The sequence below is a fragment of the Acanthopagrus latus genome, chromosome 14, assembly GCF_904848185.1.
Source record: "Acanthopagrus latus isolate v.2019 chromosome 14, fAcaLat1.1, whole genome shotgun sequence".
NCBI lineage: Eukaryota > Metazoa > Chordata > Actinopteri > Spariformes > Sparidae > Acanthopagrus > Acanthopagrus latus.
Genome location: NC_051052.1, coordinates 12,641,412 through 12,662,090, shown reverse-complemented (window position 1 = coordinate 12,662,090; position 20,679 = coordinate 12,641,412). Strand labels below are relative to the sequence as shown.

Sequence of the window (20,679 nt, the reverse complement as noted above, 5' to 3'; positions counted from 1 at the left end):
TACAGGTTTTGTACAGCAGCCACTTAATATGATGGTAGAGTCACAAGGATAACACCACACATTGTGATGCCTGTAAAAGCATTTGTTTTCATTCTTTGTTCAACATCATATGATCTGCCAGGTACAGAAAGAAACAGGTTACACCCTGATCCTTAATGTCAAATGGAGCAAGTTTGACCCGCCCCTCAATCCTTGTCTTTAAAAGGGTTACTCGCTCGTATCCACCCCATTATACTGACAGTGAGACTATTGTAGTGACATCAGAATTGATTTTTCCCTGCAAGAACTAGTAGTGTCACCAGATTCTTAAACTAAACAATATATATAGAGATACATATGATAAAACATTAAAATAAATCATCTTAATCTAAATGATTTTGTGTTTAAAACGGTTGATATAATACCGTTACTCAAATACGAAATATGGATTTTAAGATTTCCGAAAGTCCCTGAAGGCATCTGGCAGGAAGTTCACGCAACTTTTTCTGAACGACTTCCCCGCAGAGCCGAACACATGAAACTTCGCGTCCTCTGGCTGTTCTTTCCTGAAGCCCACAAGCAAATATGATAGAATACAGACAGCTAGAATGGAGACATTGTTGTGGAGGCCTGTACAGTTTTTGCCAGTGTGTAAGTTTAATAAACACACGAGGAGACTCAGCGCGGTCTGTCTGCTCGGGTTGAAATCCCTCCAGGTGTCTCACAGCAGGGGGACGCGTTCAAGGTAAGTCTGCATTGGCATGCTTTAAGTACACAAAACCGATAGTTAGAGTCCTCGTGGGACCTGTGTTTGTTTAGAGTTTGAGCAGTAACATCACACATTTTCTCACATTTCTCTTAAAAGTATTCACCTTTGTTTTTAAAGAAAAGTGAGACAGTCAGTATTTCCTCTTTGTCATAGTGCTGACAAACAAAAAATGTCTAAAGCAGTGAGTTAGTTTAACTATAATCATAATAATGTCACTTGAGTATTTCATATAATGATATATTTGAGCATCATTATTCATTTTTAGGTAGATGAAACAACAGTGGTCCTATTCAACACTTCTGCTCTTGATTTAAAGAAGCAATATGTAAGAATTGGCCAGCTGTCAAATTCATACTCAGCACCGACAGGGATGGCACACCACCAAAGTAACTGCTAACTGTGGCTGCCCTAGTTGGCTCAGTTAGCTGTGCAGCTAGTGGTTGGGCCTGGGAGCACTATACATGGACATCATGATGTCAAAACAAATATTTATTCACATTCTCTTGATAATTTTAGTATTATTATTATATAGTTTTTGAAAGTTTATGACTGACATTCTTGCATGTTGCCCCATTAAACGCAACCAGTTTGAATTTATATGCCTCAAAACTGATACTAGCACCCCTAAATAAGAGTATGAATCGGAATATTAGCACAATATTACCTCTTTTACGAAATCAAAACAAAGTATAAAAGGCTGTAACAGACGCACTAGTCAACTACATGTACTGACAGAAGTAAAACATAATTACATTTTTTTTTTTTTTTTTTTTTTTTTTATAATTTTATTATTCAATTTGATATATTTATATCATATTATTTTAGCCTATGAAATATAATGAATGTATTTTAGTGTGTTTTTAGTAATGCACTGTAGTTTTTAATTTCAGCCTGCGGTCATGGCGAGAGTTTGTCGGTCGGTCACGTGGTCGGAGGGTTTTTGCACCTACGTCACACACACACACACACTCACCGAGCTGGTGCCGTCTAATGATCTTCACCGTCCTGCCGCTGCTGCGTTCAGATCCGTGTCGCAACCTTCTCAAACGACACCTCTCCGGCGGCATATTTCGCTGTCCGTCGGCTTCCAGTCGCTCCTCGCAAGATGCGGCACAGTTGTGCAGACGGTATCGGAAGTGCTCAGGGAACCGCATAGCTGTTAAATGATCATGCTGCCCAGCTCGCATTAACACCGTGTCAGGCCAAACAACGTTAATGCAACAAATATGTCTGCTCGCTGAGAGAGCAGCCGTTGGTGTTCTGTTGAGTTCAAGTTCCCAGGTAAGTTGTGCTAAAAATAGCGACAGCTGCGGTGTTGTTGTTTTTTCTGGTTTGTAACGACGCTTGTGATGCTCGACAGTGAGTGTATGGTGGCCTTTCTCCACCCTGTGGTATTTTAATCTGTTTCATGCTAACCTATCACTACTGTCCCACCCATACCAAGGGACACCTTTGGCCGGGCTATTTCATGTTAAAGATGCTATAAGTTAGCTTAACGGTACCTGGGAAATGGGTTAACAATACTTCAGCATGTGTTGCTGCTGTCTTTCATCTCCGTGTCAGTGCCTGTTCACACGTTTTAAACAGGAAATAGTTTGGGACTTAAACGTGTCATGAGTCTGTGTATGAAATGGTTTGGTAGCATTACGGGGGGGGGGCTAATTCCTGATAATAACAGCAACATCCTCATTAATCTGTTTACCCACTTGAGGGGTGGGATTTGGTTCGGATGCATGTGATTTCCTGTGAAATCCTGCTTGTTGTTTCTCGAAGGAACTTTTTACACAGCCCTGTCTGACTTGAGCAGGGAGAAAGAAGAAACCCTGCACTTGAGGTCGTGTTTGTTTATATCACCACAGTCAGGCCGGCAGGCTGGCTGGTCCACAGAGTGGTCCACAGAGCTCCATTGTTGTCCCAGTGTCTGTGTGTAGTGTGCAGTTTTTTTTTTAAAGTCCATTCATGAGGCTGAGTGCATCATCAGCACGCCATAGCTTTAATGTATGGAGTCCCCCCCCCCCACCACCCACAGAGGACCACATTATAGTCTTCAGTCAATATGGGACAGAAGATAACAGTGAAGACCATCTCCAAGTGCACTATTCTTATGAAGTATAAGTGCATGCCGTAATCATTCATGAGTAGGATGGTAGTTAGAGAGGGTGTGTGCTGCAGTGTGATCGCTATAGATAATAACCTGATAAGGAAGGGCTGTGATTAGGCTTGCTTGTTTTGGACTATGCAGGTGCCACCATCGGTTCATGTGTCGAGTAAAGGTAGGTGTTTAATTCTTTTACCCAAAAGCAAAAACATGAAATACTGCTTTTCCTCAGTACCTTAATTTCAGGAGGGCTCACACGGAAGAATGTGGTGGGTCGGGTCAGATAAAATCAGACTCGACTCACAGTTAGATATTGCACCACCCTGTTTTGAGGTGGATACTGTTCAAGAGGGAAGCCAGAGCAGTTGCATAAAGACTTTTGTGAAGTAGCAACACAAGTTTAAAGGTGCCGTTTGCAAACATAACTTAGCACACACTATCATAGTCGATATGAATTATATGGCCCTTCTCTAAGCTTGGAGTACATTTATTACTTTTCTTTACGGTCGTTTCACAATCACCGTTACACAAGAGAATCAAAAAAAAAAAAGCGGCCTTTGTTCACTTTTGTGTGTCACACTCACTGGGTATTTGGTGTGACAGTCTTTTCCTGCCAGCAAGATTTTAAGATATCAAGTCCAATTGTAGAAGTGAGACACAGTAGAAGTCAGTCTAGTTAGATCTGCTGTAGGGCTGAAACGGTGCCCGTGATGATGGCACCATTTGAATACGGTGTGAAGCTGATCTCACTTTGTGCCTGATTGTCGACATTCTGACTCATATGCAAACTGGTTTAACTGTCAGCTGTTTAATGTGCCCTGTTGTCGCCGCAGAAGTGTAATGGTCTGTGAAAGGAACCGAGCTGTGGCCTGAAGAGGAGCAGTTTTAAAGGGCCAAACTACTCTGACTGCTAAACACTTTGTTTCCATGCTGTTTGAGTTAAAAGTGTGTTGTGTATGCACTAGGTGTGGTGGTGAGCCCATGGAGAAGCCGTCAGCTTCAGGCAGAGCAGCGCTGGAGGAAAGCAAAGGCCTGGTAGAGGTAAGCAGCCTACTCATCAACTCAAAACTAGATGTAATCTGTAGTTGATAACATTAACAACGGTGCCTCAGCAAGCCATTCCATGGAACCAGCATGCAAAAGTAGCGGTTAATGCTATTCTCCATGGACTACTGTTATCAGTTTTATTGATTACACTGTCGTTTTTCCTGCCGTGACATGTCAAAATGTCTGCTGTGAAAGAGGTTTATTGACACTGTCTGCTGTTGAGTTTCCTGGCTCATGATGTAGCTCAAAGGGGCGTTGTGTTAAGGTTACTCATCAAAGTCTGTTTACGGGTCGAGCTGTGTAAAGCTGTCTGTGGCTTTGGAGCAGGAAATTGCCTCGAGCAAGAAGACAACAGGTTTGAAAATGAAAGAAAGATCTGATCTGAGGGTTTTGAGTGAGAACAAAATGAGCTTGTCAGACATCTGCTGCCCGTTCAGTATCTCTGCTTGAGGCTAGATGCTCAAAGCCACATTAGCCGCTAAAGAACGGTCTCCAGGCAAGTTGCGTTGTGGGTAATGTAGGAATGCATAGCATGAAAAGAAGATATCTTTGTAATGGGAGAGCAGTGTTGAATCAACGGTGTTCTCTTTTTAATGGGTGATGAATTGATTTCAAACTCGTCTTTCACTTTCAGCACCAGCTTCAGTCTAATGGCACAAATTGATGTCTTAATGATGGTTGGCTGTGTGTGCTAATGGTGCAAATATCCCATCCTGTTTCAAATGCTAACTGACTCCATCGCTGTGTCTGTACTCCAGGATGTTGGAGTGCTGAGAGGCGCGGAGGGTGGAGAGGTGGATCATCAGACGGCGAGGAAGAGCAGCTCATCTCGCTCCTCCCGCAAGAGCTTCCGGCTGGACTACCGGCTGGAGGTAAAAGCTTCACTTCCCATCAACACGCCACCTCTGAAGCTCTCTACCTAAACTGCTGTGATTTAATCCGACAGCTTTCTTTATAGGCTAAAATGCATTCACCTGTGTTGATTATAGGAGGATGTGACGAAATCCTGTCAAGACAAACACGGCCGCTGGACCAACCCTTGGCCCACATGGCGGTTCCCTTCCTACACCACCCTGCTCAGGTTCCTGTTGTGGGACAAAAATCACAGCAATATACCAAGTAACAAAGAGGTGGGTAATAGTAAGACTCACATTTTTTGGATTTTTTTCCATTTTGTTTATCAGCAAAGAGGGATTAGCTGAATAGTTAATGTCAGGTTTGTCATCTGAAAACATTAATGTATTTATGTTTTGAAACAGTGGGTGATAAGGAGGACAGCTCCACCCTCATCTCATGTACACACACTGCTTTAAAAGCTGTTGCACAATCAGTGTTGTAGTTATTGCAGAGCAAATTGTATCACATTTGTTCAAGCTTTATCCTAACAGTGATGGTATTAGAGCTTATATACAGTATTTGTCTCTAACGTCAGTAGGATCATTGTCAGTGTCGACTCTACCATCCCACACATTACACTGTATACAGTATAGCTCCTAGTGGAAACCTTGCTGAGCTCAGTAAAAGCTTAACAGGCTTCAAAGGCTGCTTTCACACAGCAGTGGAATAATGTTTAACCCTTTAACTGCACGGGTCGGACAGTGTTTTTCTGTTGTGTGTCGAACCCTAAACCTGTAGATGGGGTATACTGAAAAGTTTAATGACAGAAAGGTCCCTGTGTGAGTGTTAAGTGTCTTGTGTGTTAGGATGAAGCCCTGTAAATGACAGGCGTACAAGACTAGGCCTTTTTTTCAACAAGATCTCATTTCAGCTTTCTACCCTTGTGATGTTGCCTTAAAAAAAAGAGAGAGCGAATACATCCTGCAAGTAGCAATAAAAACATGTTTACTCCTGTATTTGGCGCAGTAGCATTTGTAAAGTAGAGCAGGGACTCTGTTATTAGGGTTGCAGGGGATTATGGTTCATTTTGTACGATCAGACAAAGTCACAGGACTGAAACATTCTTTGCCTCACAATCAGTATGTGGTCGTGTTCTCACGCTCTCCTCTTTTTTGTCTGCTTCATCCTTCTGTCCCTCCCCACAGCTCCTGGACAGTGAGCTCCCAGTGATGGAACCGTACTTCGTCCAGAGCCCAGACCTCTCTGAATCAGGTCCAGGACTGAGAGTCACCTGGCTGGGCCACGCCACGGTTCTGGTTGAAATGGACGGGCTGAATATTCTGACAGACCCAATTTTCAGCCAGAGGGCCTCGATGTTCCAGTTCCTTGGGCCCAAAAGATACCGAGGGCCCCCCTGCACTGTGGAACAGGTTTGATACTTTTTTGTTTTTAATAAAGCAGAGGCCTCCAGCGCAGTGTGTGACCCAGGTCTTGTGTCTGTGGCTGCTTCCTTAAAAGATTTTTTGGCTAAACAAACTGAACTACTTTCTTTTTTTCATACTGTTTGGCGGACCCTGCCACCTTACTGGCTTCAAATAGTGTTTTGAAAAGAATACAAATTTGATTTGGCTCAACTGTTTCACATAGTCCCTTTTTAATATATCTTGCCAACAGCTGCCAAGGATCGATGCTGTTGTCATCAGTCATTCTCATTATGACCATCTGGATGCTGGATCAGTGGCCAGCCTCAACCAACGCTTTGGAGGGGAGCTACGCTGGTACATGAGGATTATCTGTAGTCAAAAATAATGTTTATTGATCCGCAGTCTTAACCGATGTACAATCATAGTTCATGTGCATTATTAGAACATGCTAGAATCTGGAAAAAAGGTCTCGTTCCTTAATGTTAAGTAAGTCCAGATGCATGTTTCACAGGTTCGTGCCTCTGGGTCTGATGGACTGGCTGACGAAGATGGGCTGCGAGAACGTGATGGAGCTGGACTGGTGGGAGGAGAACTGTGTGCCGGGTCACGATGACGTCACATTTGTCTGCACGCCCGCTCAGCACTGGAGCAAACGCACCGCACTGGACGATAACAAGGTAAGAATTCATCACTATAATTACAAATGACTGATTAGATTAAACCCTAAACAACAGCTGAACGTTCAGTGTCTGTCATTTTTTTCAGTATTCAAGTTGTAAAGAAATGATTGTCACACAGTTTTTATTTTGAGGCGGAAGCATATTCATCACATAATAAATATTTCTCTTTATCTTTCACTTTCTCTCTCTCAGTCTCTGTGGGGCAGCTGGTGTGTTTTGGGTCCGGACCACCGATTCTTCTTCGCTGGTGATACCGGCTACTGCTCTTCCTTCCAGGAGATCGGCCGACGCTACGGACCATTTGACCTCGCAGCAATCCCCATCGGAGCTTACAACCCCAGGTTCTGTACATAGCACACACACACAGTCAGTGTCCACTGTATTAGGTACACCTGCACAACTTAATCCATTCCACGTCTATCATAGAATTATTATACTGGACATTATATTGAGATGTTTCTCATATTCTGCCATTGTTACAAATTCAACCATGTAATCATACTGGAATACTCTTTTGTTTGTCAGGGATATGATGCAGGGGCAACATGTCGACCCAGAGGAGGCTGTTCAGATTCACCAGGACGTCCAGGCCAAACAGTCTGTAGCCATTCACTGGGGAACCTTTGCTCTCGCCTATGAGGTACGGTTGAACGAATCCAGTCAGTTAGATGTGCACTAACTAAAGCTTTATATGTAGTCTAAATACAATTCTGACATTTTCGGAGATCTGCTTATGAGAAGAACACATCATATTGAATTTATGATACTTAATACTTCTAGTCATACATGACAGCTCATAAGGTTTATAAAGTACGATAAGTGGTGGATGTTAACGTATTGTAAGTTCTGCATCCATGATGCTAAATGCACTGTGTGTGCTACTGCTGCCAGTGCTACAGAGGTGAGAAGTGGTCCGACACTCTGTTACGTTCTGGTAACACGACATAACAAAGGTGTTATTGTTTGAGTGTTTCTGCAGTTAACACAGTTTAGTGCAGCCTCTGGCTCACTGCCACGGTTAAAAAGTTTGGACACAACCTGACAAAAACTGAGCTAAAATGAAAACCAAAGTATGATGACGCTGAAGGAAAGTCTTTAATACTCACTTATTTTCTTTTGTCTCTCCTCCATCCAGTACTACCTGGAGCCACCGGCTCGGCTCAGAGCGGCCCTGGAACAGAAAGGACTGAAGCCAGAATCCTTCTTTACCTTACATCATGGGGAGTCTCGCCTTATAGCTTCACAGCAGGGAGACGTCTTTGACTGATCGTCTCCGGAGTGTTGTGTGGCTGCTGAAGACTGGTGTCTGTAACAAAACGCTGAACATTTTAATTTGTCATGTATCGATGGACTTCAGTGATCTAAGCTTGAAGTGCAGACTATGCAGACTACAAACAGTCACATGTTCCTCAGTACTGTTTACATACTGAATGTTTTCCCTGCCACCATCACAGTGGTCTTTACTACCTACAGGAGCTGCGACTCCACGATAAAAAAAAAACAAAAACCAGATTAGATGTGTGTAATTCTTGTAAGCTGAAAACCTGCTCATCCCAAGGCTCATGAGGAACAAGGTATCTGATGTCCACACAGATGTCAGCTCTTACTACCAGTGTTGGTACAGTATGTAGTTTAAGTCACACATAACATTTAGGTCATCAAAATATGAAAAAGAGCACAAGTAGCAGTTTTCCTCAGGTTTTCTGCAGTTTAATTTAGATTCCATGAATTTTGTTACACACGAATGTCAAAAGATTTTTTGTGTGGTGTGTGTTCACTACTACTGCGCCCCGGGGGAGAGAACATTAAGTGTTGATGAGGCTTTTTCCTCCAGTCTGGGATGAGAACAAAAACAACATTTGCACGCTTATGTCATCAGTTGCCATATAACTCCTGGTCAGGAGACCAGCGTGTGACCAGAAGACTTTTGTCAACATCAGTAAATCTTAAGTAGTAGCTGTTGCTCATGAATGGAGATACTAATGTAGGTAACAATGTGGGTTTGAACCACAAACCTTCAGTATGAAGCTGGACCTGAGACTGCAGTGTGACGTAGCTGTATGTTGACACATAGCTGGACTTCCTGTGAGCTGTAACATGAAAAAAACAAAACAAGCTATTAGAGTTATTTAGAGTAGGATCTTTAAAGATTGGTGCTAGCAAAAGGTTTTTTCTGAATGTACTCTGGCCAACCCAAAACACAAATGTTAGAAGAAATCTATTTTTGTTGCCTGTGATATTAATGCCACTGTATGCTAATAGAATGTGCAGCTGAATGGATGTGAGATGCAGGTAGAAGCTGAGCTGGCTTCGGCTTCATGCTCTGCAAACGTTGTGCTTTGTTCCTGCTTCATCTGCTTTTGATGCTCTGAAACCACAGCGCAAAGTCATTCTCTCTCTCTCTCTCTCTCTCTCTCTCTCTCTCTCTCTCTCTCTCATCAGTGTGATCATTTACACCTAGAAACTCGAGTGATCATACGTGTTTGCCTGTGAACGCAGCAGTAGAATCATTTTAGTAACTGTTCAAGTGATTTGACTTTTTGTAATGCTGGATCTTGAAAAGCCAGAATGTACAAGCAGTCAACAGCAAAATGTTGAGTTAATTCAGTACCCAGGTTATAGAAACAAGGCCAAACAGTGCTAACTGTGGTTTACACTTGATCCATGTCACTAAGTTACCCATTAAATATAACCAACATTTCAAGTGTGTTTGTTTGTTGACATCAGCAACAAGTTAGTTGTTGTCTATTCACCAAAAATGTCTAATGGAAATTCTACAAACCTACTTAAACATTATTTAAATATACTTTTGCTTACGTTAAGTTGTCCTGTAAATACTGGTAAGTGGGAAAAATACTGCTCAGAACCTTTAATACCTCTGTGGTGAACATTACACTTTAAAGCAACAACTGTGAAGCAACTATGTGTCCCCTCGTTTTAAAGTTTCTCACGTTGGCGCCCCCCAGTGGTTGTTCAAAAAAAAGATTCAGTGGGGATTTGCCAACAATGAAAATAAGGCATAAAGAGTTATAATAGCCTGAGTGAGTAAACAGTGGTGCTAGTTAAATACAGCGTATATTGCCAGATTGCACACTGCACATAATTGTAGCTACCTCCACTGCCAGAGATGGTGGGTGATGATTACTGAGACCTAAGGTGACCTCACGCACTTCTGATTAAAGGCTCTTCAAAATAAAGCTATAATGAAGTTAAACCTACCATTGTAAAACAACTGACTACAAAAATAATTTAACTGACTGCATTTTAGGAGGGAGTGTTAATTTTAGTGTCATTTTTCATAATGTCATGTACATTTATTAATCGTACATTTATGTAACTTTGTTTTTAGAAGCAGCATGAAGGGAGTCTATCATTTACTTGTACAAATTTTGTCAATTTGCATAAATATAAAGGATCTGGCAAACTGTGAGAAAAACAACAAAATGCCTTTAACAAGATGGACTCATGTCGGGTCACTGTAGTAACCCCAGTAACAAACAATGTTCCTCACATGGCAGTAGACGGAGTTACCAGGTAATCATCATCACCATGCTGCCTTTCTGAAGCATGAGTAATGTTATTTCTCCAAACCAACTCAACCACTTCAGAGCGTCCTGAACACAAACTAAAGTTATTTTAACTGCCCACTAACCTGAAAGACACTTTTGCTAACAAGTAGCATACAAGCTAACAAGCAAGATTTAGCAACAAGTTACATAGCTCGACTACAACATCTTAGGGCGCTATTGCAGAGTATTACTATAACCGCAGCCAACATAACCTTGTGGTCAAAACATAGAATGAAACATTCATCAAGCAGGGGTCCTTACTTGTCCAGCAGGAAGGCTGCCGACTCTTTCTTGCTCTGATCAGGTGAAAGCAGGCACTGCGTCTGCACAGGGGAGAGGAGCTGTCAGCAGAGTATGTATGAGAATGATTGACACTTCTCAGATGCTTCCCTTGGCTCTGATTGGTTGTATTAATCTGGGAGCTGTGGATTCTTGCAAATCAAATAACATGAAAATAGCTACAGACGACAGCTTTAAATGTTAAAATGTTAAATATGATGCGCTGTGTATTCTTGGTATGTGTAAAGGTTGCTTGTCAGACAGGAAATTAATCGTACGCTTGAAGTTTTAAAATATGTTGAAAAAACTGAAAAAATAACAGACAACTAACAACTGAACAAAAACACATTTTGGTTTCAAACAGAAATAAACTCTATTAGCAGAACATTAATAATCAAAGAGCCATTATGATTGATCATCAAACACAAGCTTTTTTTTAAGAGTCATTTTCAGTTATTTAAATCAGAGGAAACGCTCCAAATAAAAACGTCCAACCTGTTCTGGAGATCGGCGTCACCCAGCAGCTTGTGGTCAAACAGGGAAATCCAGAAAATCCAGCTGGATCTTGCAACAACTGCCTCTTTACTTTTTATGTCACCTTTACTTTTAGCAGATAAACTTGATCATGCTTGATCATGTCATACCTTTTTCTTTGATCCGCCATGGCGCACTTGATAGACCAAAGATTTTAAAGGGCCATTCTGCACAAATCAGTTTGACTACTAGGACAGATAATACACCCCATGCACTGTTAAGAGGGCGACACAAGGTGGCAGTGTCTGCAAAATTTCCTCAATCTGAATTTAAATATAATCCCGATATTATTGGTTAAAATCAAAGTTTGGGGTGTTTGTACAGACTAAATAGCTACTCAAAGAGTCTATTTTTAAAAGCGAGACACCACATCTGGGACACCACATAGGTCTCATTGTTTAGAGACATATAAAATTGGGTTCGTGATTTCTCATGAAGGGGCTGCATTCACTCACAAATAAAAAGTGTTTGTGGCCTGGATGTTGATGTTTCTAGCAGTAAACAAGGACAAGTTTGTCCCTGTTTAGACAGACTTGGGGAAAACATACTGCAGCTGCATGAGACAGAGTCTTTACACGTGGCTTTCTGCTATTTTAAGTGGGGACCGATGTAGTGTGTGTGCAGCGGCGATGAGCCCGGGGTTCATGTTAAACACAGTTCAAATCGGAGAATCAGCAGCGGGGGGGAAGTTCCTACATGTTCCTGTGAACATATTCTCTGTGATTAACATATGAAAACATTTTTCTTTCGACTGATCCCCATCAGGGTAACCAAATTAAAACCATCTCCCTGACCCTCACAAAGGCCTTTGTTCAGTTAAATTTTGACTTAAAACATGTCCTTATGAGAACTCTTTATGAATCACAGACTCACACATCCTCTGAGCTGACGCAGGGGCGAGTTTCAGTGACGATTTGATTCGATAGGAAGTGGGAGGAAGAGGTCCGAGGTTTGAAAACAGTTGAATACGGGAAAAAAACTATGCTGGCTGTTATCTTCTTGGCAAACGCTGAACTGATTATAATTTTCTTAAACTGAGCGACACCTCTGCTTCATAACTAAATCTTTACTTGAAAAACCTTTATCCCACTGTAAACTTCTAATTTGATGGCACCAGCAAAAACTTGCTTGTTCATATTATTATCTGAATGAACCAGGAAGTAGAGAATTGAGATGCACTGAACTACTTCCAGTGTCTTCATCTCTCACTCTACATATACTGCACTAGAGATACAGACAACAAAGATACAGACAGAACATAAATAGAGGTCGGTTTTGATTAGTATCATCTTTTAATAAAATAAGTTCAACCAACAATAAAGAAGCATCACTGGTCAAACTGGAGCTCGTTTTACATTTTAAGTATTAAAAGTTTGAATCTGACAGCTGAAGCTATTCAATAGCCCTCGCCTTAAAGAAACATCTGACAATAACAAAACATTTTCATCTTAAGCATGTGCGCCTGCCCCTCTATGTTGGGCTGCTGTAGGGCCATTAGAGGATAAAAATAAATAAATAAAAAGTTTGAAGTGTTGTGGTTCCTCGAGAGAATATCATTTAGTTTCTCACAGATTCTTGACTTTATAGTGGCAGAGAATCTTCAGGTTTTTTTCTTGTGAATTTAACCTCAGAGGATATTCAAGTTTTCTTTTTTTTTAAATGTGTGACTTAAATCTCTGGGAGTTTAAGATTACTTTATAATCTCAGAGAATATTCAAAGATATTTCTCACAAATTCCCAAGTGTTCTCCATGGATGTACAATATGGATTCTCTCAGCCAACACAGATAATAATTACAGATAATAATTTCACATTTTTGTATTTTTCAAATGAGTGCATAACCTGCAGTTTATGTATCCTCGAGGGTGATAAAGGTCAGGATGTAGTAGGCAGATGGATGATTTACTATTCTTATCTCTAATTAATTTACTGTGTTTTCCCTCCTCTCTGAACACTTGTGAAACATGTATTGCAAGTTATGATTGTGTTGTTTTCTCCGGAACTTGAAAAACAACGCCGTGTGCTGCTCTTGTCTACATTGTGTTGCTTTACACAGCTTAGTCACAGTGAATGCAACAACAGCATTATTGTTGATGTTGATGTTGTTGTTGTTGTTCGTCTTCTTCTCTATGTTTATTTGTGGCTTGCAAATTAACTTTAAAGGTGCAAACCTCCACATACTGTGTGTAAATGCTGCAAATGTTCCTTTATATATGGATATATATCGTGCATCCCTAGTTTGTACCGCTTAAATTGCAGAGAATAGTTTATCTTTTTTTTTTCGGTTTGTCTTTGTTTAACCTGTAATGGCCCTAATACGCTTCTGTAGTCAAAGTTTTCATTCAAAAGAGAAAAGAGGGAAAAATCCCAGCTGGGAATGCAAAACCACTCGTCCGTAGTCTAGTTTGAAAGTGATTTATATGTTTATAACCTCCCAGAGAGGCTGTGCTGATGTTTCCAACTGGGGGCACACACTTAAAAAATGCCCAAGTGATGTAATTACCAGTCAACATGAGGTTAGACTTCTTATTATAAAAATAATTCAGTTTGAAAGAATCCCTGATGGTCTAAAGTCTCCATATAACAGCGGGAGGTATCACAGAGTGTGAGGAATGTCTCGGCTCAGCGTTTTTTTTTGCACTTCCCTGCATCACTCCATGTGTATCTTCTTTTAGATGTGTGTGTGTGTGTGTGTCACGCCACACTCTGCCTGTTACTGCCCCTGCTGTGTGTCGACCCTCCAGAACAGCGTCTCGAGAAGTCCAGAAAGATGCCGTCGTGCTCCGGCTCGGAGTCCAGAGACTCCAGGATGTTGTCCATCATGATCTCTGGACTGGAACCAGGGCTCGGGCCGGAGCTCGTGTCTTGAGCCAGAACTCTGGAGGACGCAGAGGAGTCGGACACCAGCGAGCCCGTGCAGTGTGTGTCCTCGTCCGGGGAGGGCTCGGGGAGGATGGAGGGGGAGTGATGCCGTAGCTGGCGATGGCGGGGACTGCTGGCGTCTCTAAGCCGGGGGTCCTTGATGGAGGTCACAGTGTCTGCACAGAGGACAGGAGAAGTTTTAAAAGACTAAAAGGTTTAATGTGATCTCAACTCTGCCATCTGAAAGTTATCTGAAAACTTGATCACTCAAGAATGAATACCTTGAATATATTGTGCCATATCGTACTTTATCGTATTGTACACCGTATCGTAAGCAGTTGGGTTGTACCTGAAAGTGCAACAAAGGCTGTGGAGGCCGGGGAGGGGTTGGCGAGGCTGGACGTGCTGGTGTTGTTGGCGGCAGTGGTCATGGATTCAGCCACAGAGCCGCTCTCCTCCAGGCAGGACGTCATCTCGGAGACGGAGTGTCGTCTGATACCTGTGCCACCTCCCGCGGAAGAGTCGGCATCGTACTCCACCACGGGGGTGAGCATGGGAACGTTGTAGCTCTTGGAGCGTACCACTGGGTTCTTGGCGACGGGGGAGTTGCCCGTTTTCAAGGGCCAGGAGCGCTGCAAACGCTTTTCTGGAGAGAGAGAGAGAGTGACAGTAACGAAAAAGTTGAAGAATGTTGATTTATTTCGTGTTTAAAAACACACAGAAACACAAGTGCACGATGACATACACACATATGGGATCATGCCACTCACAACCTTTAAAAGCACTTTGCATTACATACCTAATAGGCAGGAGGAGCAGTGCAAATTTGAGGAGCCATCTCTGGAATATAACCCATGAGTCCCGAGGTAGGGAGAGACCACCTTCTGGATGAGCGACTCCAGACGGAGGTAGTCATCTGTTACACCTTTGGATTCATGGACTCCCTGCATCAGACACACACACACACACACACAAACACACACACACACAAACAAACATTAGTTTGTGTGCCAGTAATTGCAGCTTGTTGGCCGGAGGTACTGGAAACTTTAAAAGCCGTGAAAACATTTTCGGGGGAAAAAAACAAAGAAGGAGTTCAGTATGACTTTCTGCTTTGCTTTTTCACCAGCTATCTCCAGAAGAATCAAAGGTCACATTAGCTGACTGAATTTTAAAACATAATGGGGTTGACAGCTGCCAATAGGAAAACACATTATGCTTTTATAGACCCGGCCGGAAGACACCATGAATTAAACAGCCGAGAGTGTTGAGTGAATTTGCTCCCAATCTGAAGGTTGTTAAAATGTACTCAGATCAGGAAAACATCAGCAGCTTTGCTCAATTTAGATGGAGAGACTAAATAAAGCCATGAAACTGAGACCGATTTAAAATCTGGAAATGATGCATGTCATCATTCAGTGAAGAAAGCAGAGTTAAGCTACCTGACTCAGACCAAACAGATTCTGGTTTATCGGGTCAGGATGTTTTTGTTGCACAAAGGTTCAGGTTTAAAAATATCAAATGTAAATTAACCGAGAAATGCCACTCTTTCTCCCTCTGACTGGGTGTCTCTGTTTTTTGGTTTCATGCTTTGTAAATAGATCTGTAATGCCCAGAGGAAAGACAGGAAGTCTGATGGAAATATCTGTTCCGTTACTAAATGTCCTACTGTGTTCACCCGCTACTTGCTAATTTGTCTGTCTATTGTTTGGTGCTGAGCATATAGCACTCCATGGACTTTTTTTTTTTTTTTGCAGAAAGCAGCTGCTTGTCGCCCCTAGAGCTATGAAACTGAACTACAGCCGTGACAATGCAGTGAAACTGTGAACTGAAGAAGTGAAAACACGATCTTAAGCTTAGAGAAACTGCACAATTGGAGGTAAATTCTTTTGATTGGAGTAGCTTTAGAGAAGTGAGAATTAAAACAATAATGGGAATAAAGAGGGTGTTTTTCCACAAGAGGGCACGCTTTCAAATTTGCAAGTGTCAACGGGTTTAGTCATGGTTGTTTTTATCATAAATATACATTTATTTATCTTCTTGTTTTTGCCAGTGAAAAAATGGGACGGACCAATACCACGACTGAAGTTATCCGTCATCCAAGCTGACACAGGTTTGTTGCAGATGGGTCGTCTTGTTTCATGTCCCATGTGACTGTTTCAGCACAGTCTTCAGGAAACACAAGAGTTACAGCTTTCATCTCCTCAGCGAAGTTCAAACACATTGTGCTCTGTTTTCTAGATCCCTCTGTGACAAATTTCCCTCATAATCAATTTGGTGCTGTGTTGAGAGCTCACTTTTCTCTCTCCTTTGTGTTTAAAGGTTAAGGCTTTCTTGTTCCGTGACTTCATGCGCTCCATGACTTCAGAAGACATCAAATAATTATCTTTTCCCCCCACTCTTGAAAGTTGGATTTAGTTTGAGGCACTTCCTCACACATTTTCACACTCAGGGGTGTGACATATATGGGCCCCAGACCTCACTTCAAACTCTTCGAATAACAAAGAAGAGATCAATCAGGTTTCGGTGCTCTGAATCATTGAGACCATGCATCAAAACCGCAGCTCAGAAACAAACCACATAAATGGACCGGGCTTGAGTGAATCTGCGTCACAGAACGAAAGGGAAATTACTAACAGATGAAACAAGAAGTAGCAAAAACAGCAATTAGATTTTTTTTTTTTATCTCTATTACACTCAGCCTCTTGTCTTCACTCCCCTGCTCAAAGGTCTGCTTTTACCTGTCTCTGCTTTAATATCCATCGTGAACAAACAAAAACAGATTAAAAAGACGCCTTATTCAGCATGTACAGATTGGTCTGTCTTGCCATCTTGTCCTCCCTCTCTCTCAGTTTGGAAGCAGCAGATCTGGGTCAATGAGTCACCACAATAATGTCCAAAGTAACCTGAACAGAAGCAGACTTTAAAGTCCACACTCTCAGACACACTCGAGAGCACATTCAATCCACTTGCATTCACTCGCTGACCCACATCGTACCTCTCTGACCATTAAATGCCTAACCTTGAATACACACATGAGGTTTATGAAACGTTGACCATGTTAACTTAGTCAAAACCATCCATTAATCTTTGACTGGTTGCTGCAGAACTCAATAGTCTGTAGACACTGCCACTTTGATTCTTCAGGGGCTAAAGGTTGCTAATTAATGCTAGCTAAACTAATATCTTTTTGGAAACCATCACTGAATTATGTTCGAAGGGAACACTGCTACATATAGGAACACAAAGCACTCTAAGATTACTCAACACACTGCAGTGGGTTCTTCAGTGTTGAAATCATTTCTTATCTTATCTTGTACCACTGCTAAAACATCTTGTGGTTTCATGGAAGAGCCATTTTATCAGTTGTGGATTTTAAAGTAACCTCAATAGCTAATCAATAGACTGCTGCATGGCTGATGTATTTTTCTTGGTTGGTAAAATAAGTTTCACCTTACTTGTTTTGTCAATGAGGAAATCTTCACAAATAAATGCGGCTTTTAGGATTTTTTTAAAATGAAAATGCAATCACCAGAAGTAAAAAGCTGATGTCATCTGCTGTAAACAAACTACGCCACAGTTATCAGACTTCAACGTCTCCAGCTCCCGCTACACCATAATATACAAACTTTATTATAAATTGATAAATCTACAAGTTGGAAAGTTAAAATTACAATAGTTTGCAAGCAAAGTCAGCCTGTGAACATTTCCTTTTTCTGGAAATGTTTTAATAAAAGTGATATTGTTCATGTAAATCAGTAATTTTCCCGTAGATATCTGAGTCTCTTCTGGCCATTTCAACGAGCTACTGGCAGGGTGGATGCAAATGTATAACTAGGTCTGCACCGCAAGGTTGGTTGACTTAAACTAGACCTGCATAATTGTGGAGGATATTGTAAATATTATACACATTGAGAGACAGAATTGTGTTCCTTTTTGTTTCTTTCTACACCTATTATCTTGCAGTGGTCCAGGTTCTGAAACAGAGAGACATATGACTGCTGTAAATGCTATGAAACCAGCAGTGTCTAACCTTGAAAATGCAGTTTGTGTTTTTTCACCACAGTTAAATTATAAGTAAACAACTCTTCCTGTTTCCACAGGAAGTGAAGGTAATGGACAATTAAATGTCTGCAGCTTCAAGTCACTGCACAATGGTTGAATGACTAATTCAAATAAACCTGGTTAATCTACATGAATGTTACACATCAGTCATTTTACTTTAGGGCAAGTTCCCTTTCTGTTAATATATTTATTTTGAAATGTTTATGAACATAAGCAATTTATCTACCAGGGACACATCAGTGTCTGTGCTCTCCCCTCTGGCTCTCTGCATCAACTCTAAATGCACATTTAAGAGTTCTTGCTAAGGAGCTCTCACACTTTTCCCCCCCATTTTTGAGGACATATGGGTCTTAAACGACAGTGTAAACATGGATAATTCACATAAACATTGACACAAATCTTCAGACACAGGCTGGGTGCAGAGGGTACTGAATGGTCATGGGAAGATGACTGAGCTCTGTGTTCACACTGAGATTACTTCCTGTGAGATCCCTGTGCAAGAAAAAACTCAGCAGCTCTGTTTGTACCATCCCTGCTCCTCTTCCTCCATCTGTTGTCATTTACCCTCTTCACTCACCCTACATCAGTCATGAATGTTTGTCTGTGCAAGACAGATGTTTAAGCGTGTGTGTGTGTGTGTGTGTGTATGAATGAGATGGAAAGCGTGAGAGATTGTAAGGAACAGACAGAGGCTACCTGCAGTATTAGCAGCATCTGTATGATAGAGGGAGGGACTCTGGCTCGGGGTCGAGACAGAGCCTCGTCCAGTTTCAGGTTGAGGGTGATGATGTTCCTGAAGTGGAGCAGAGCCAGCTGACGAACAGATGGCTCTTTTCCCTGAGAATACACACACACACACACACAAACACACGTGAACACAGTTTTCTATATGAGAATATAAGCATGTGAGAGTGTGTGTGTATGTCTGTGTGTGTACCTGTACAGGGTAGAAGATAGCCTGCAGCATGGACAGAACATCTCCGAAGAAGAAATCCCATGTGTCGGCCAGGGAGTCCAGCAACTTCTGACCTGTAACACACAAGCAGGAAGAGAAACAACCAATCAGGAGAGAGCCACAAAGTCAAAACAGTTACAGCAACAGGGACCGTCAACTACAATTTTAGGAAAAATCTAAGCACTGTCATTTAGAACTGTGTAAGATGAGAACTTATGATAGTTATCATTGAGGCTGATGGCATCCTCAATTACATCCAGATGTCACATGTTCATAATCATGAACATATAAAATATAACTGGCTCAACAAACAATTTCTATGCAATTTTTATGCAATTTCTATGCAATTAAAGCAACACTAACAAAATAGAAAATAAATGTAGTCATTTGATATAAAATGGTTTATTGTAAAACAACCCAACACTGCAAACTTTTTGGGGATTTAACATGTCAGAAACAAAGACTTTGGGGAGAAAATCTTTAATGTCAAAAAGTCCACAAATCTTCAGTGGTTTGTCTTATCTGAAATTTCTCACTGCTGTTGTGTAAGTGACGCAAAGCATCACTTCCTGTCTGGTTCTTGTGACGACAGCACTGAGAAGTTCTCTTAGTGTGTGTGTGTGTGTGCGTGTTTGGTCATTTCAAAAGTGCTTCAAATAAATGTCACACATTAACCACAACAGAGACAAGAAATTCAGTTCAGTGTGTTGTTTTCTGTGTTTTCTGTGTTGACTGTGTGTGTGTGTGTGTTTGTGTGTGTGTGTGTCTGTTTGTACAGCAGAAAAATGTCCTTTCCTAAGACTGATGGTGAAAAGATAACAGTTCACACTAATAGTTAACTTAGCATCAGGGATTTTAGTCAATTATTATTTTCCCTCTAGACTTGTGACTTTTGTCACACTGAGATAAAATCACTTCTCAGTTTATCTCTGACTTTCCATGAAATGAATCACTGGTACTGTAAATAGCATTAATTCATGAATAAGGGAAATTCTATAGAAAAGCTAGTCTTGATAGTCTTTGTTCATGTTTATTGTGTTGTAGATTCCTCTATGGTCACTTTACTCTCAGATATTATCTTTTTATTAAAAAAATTTTTCTGAAGGTTGATAAAATGATTTATCTTAAAGACGGCAATTTATTGAACTTATTTACATCTTTAAAATAACAGACCTTGTTGTGAGCAGTTTCATGTCAGCACTATTTCCTTTTTTCAAAACACTGTATCCCTGCAGAATGGGAGCTCATTTGCAACCTGAGCTATCTGAGTTAGCTAATCTCTTGTCCATGTGAGTATATACATGCCTGCATGTGTGGTGATATGGAAAGAAGATAGTTCCTTTATGAATCTACTAACATCAAGGTCTGTGGATTACCTTGAGTAACCACGTTATGATTGCTGTAAAGACACATCGCTGTTCAGCCTTTTTAGGGCTTTGAGCAACAAAAGTCAAGTGCCGTCTACTTCCGTAATATTTGAGAGAAGGCCAGACACTAAAACAATGTAGAGGAATAATACCACAGCAGGACCATTAGGGTGAACTATTCCTTAACCAAACAAGAACCCATACCCAATAAATA

At 41.3% G+C, this 20,679-nt stretch overlaps 2 protein-coding genes across 5 annotated transcripts in view; one reads left to right on the top strand and one right to left on the bottom strand.

The window, feature by feature from the left end:
* Positions 1-469: 469 nt before the first annotated feature.
* napepld (N-acyl phosphatidylethanolamine phospholipase D) lies at positions 470-9,538 on the top strand. Of its 2 annotated transcripts, none has more exons than XM_037120987.1 (10): positions 470-724; positions 3,812-3,887; positions 4,652-4,765; positions 4,883-5,023; positions 5,936-6,160; positions 6,405-6,508; positions 6,666-6,831; positions 7,027-7,175; positions 7,360-7,474; positions 7,970-9,538. In XM_037120987.1, exons 1-10 carry the CDS (start codon positions 588-590, stop codon positions 8,099-8,101), a joined length of 1,359 nt encoding a protein of 452 aa, XP_036976882.1. In that variant the 5' UTR covers positions 470-587; the 3' UTR covers positions 8,102-9,538. The 2 variants fall into 2 exon arrangements, with proteins under 2 accessions (XP_036976882.1, XP_036976883.1); XM_037120988.1 differs by lacking the exon at positions 470-724 and adding an exon at positions 1,745-2,029.
* Positions 9,539-12,485: 2,947 nt separating this feature from the next.
* Positions 12,486-20,679, bottom strand: part of LOC119032145 (proline-rich protein 5-like) — a 21,415-nt gene continuing 13,221 nt past the window's right edge. For 2 of the 3 annotated variants that reach the window (XM_037120985.1, XM_037120984.1), the window contains exons 6-10: positions 19,081-19,172; positions 18,837-18,980; positions 14,878-15,022; positions 14,428-14,724; positions 12,486-14,254 (exon numbers count right to left, since the gene is read on the bottom strand). In XM_037120985.1, the coding sequence (XP_036976880.1) occupies positions 13,911-14,254; positions 14,428-14,724; positions 14,878-15,022; positions 18,837-18,980; positions 19,081-19,172 (1,022 nt within the window). In that variant the 3' untranslated portion in view covers positions 12,486-13,910. The remainder of the gene's footprint in view (positions 14,255-14,427; positions 14,725-14,877; positions 15,023-18,836; positions 18,981-19,080; positions 19,173-20,679) is intronic. The other variant, XM_037120986.1, reaches the window with a different exon arrangement.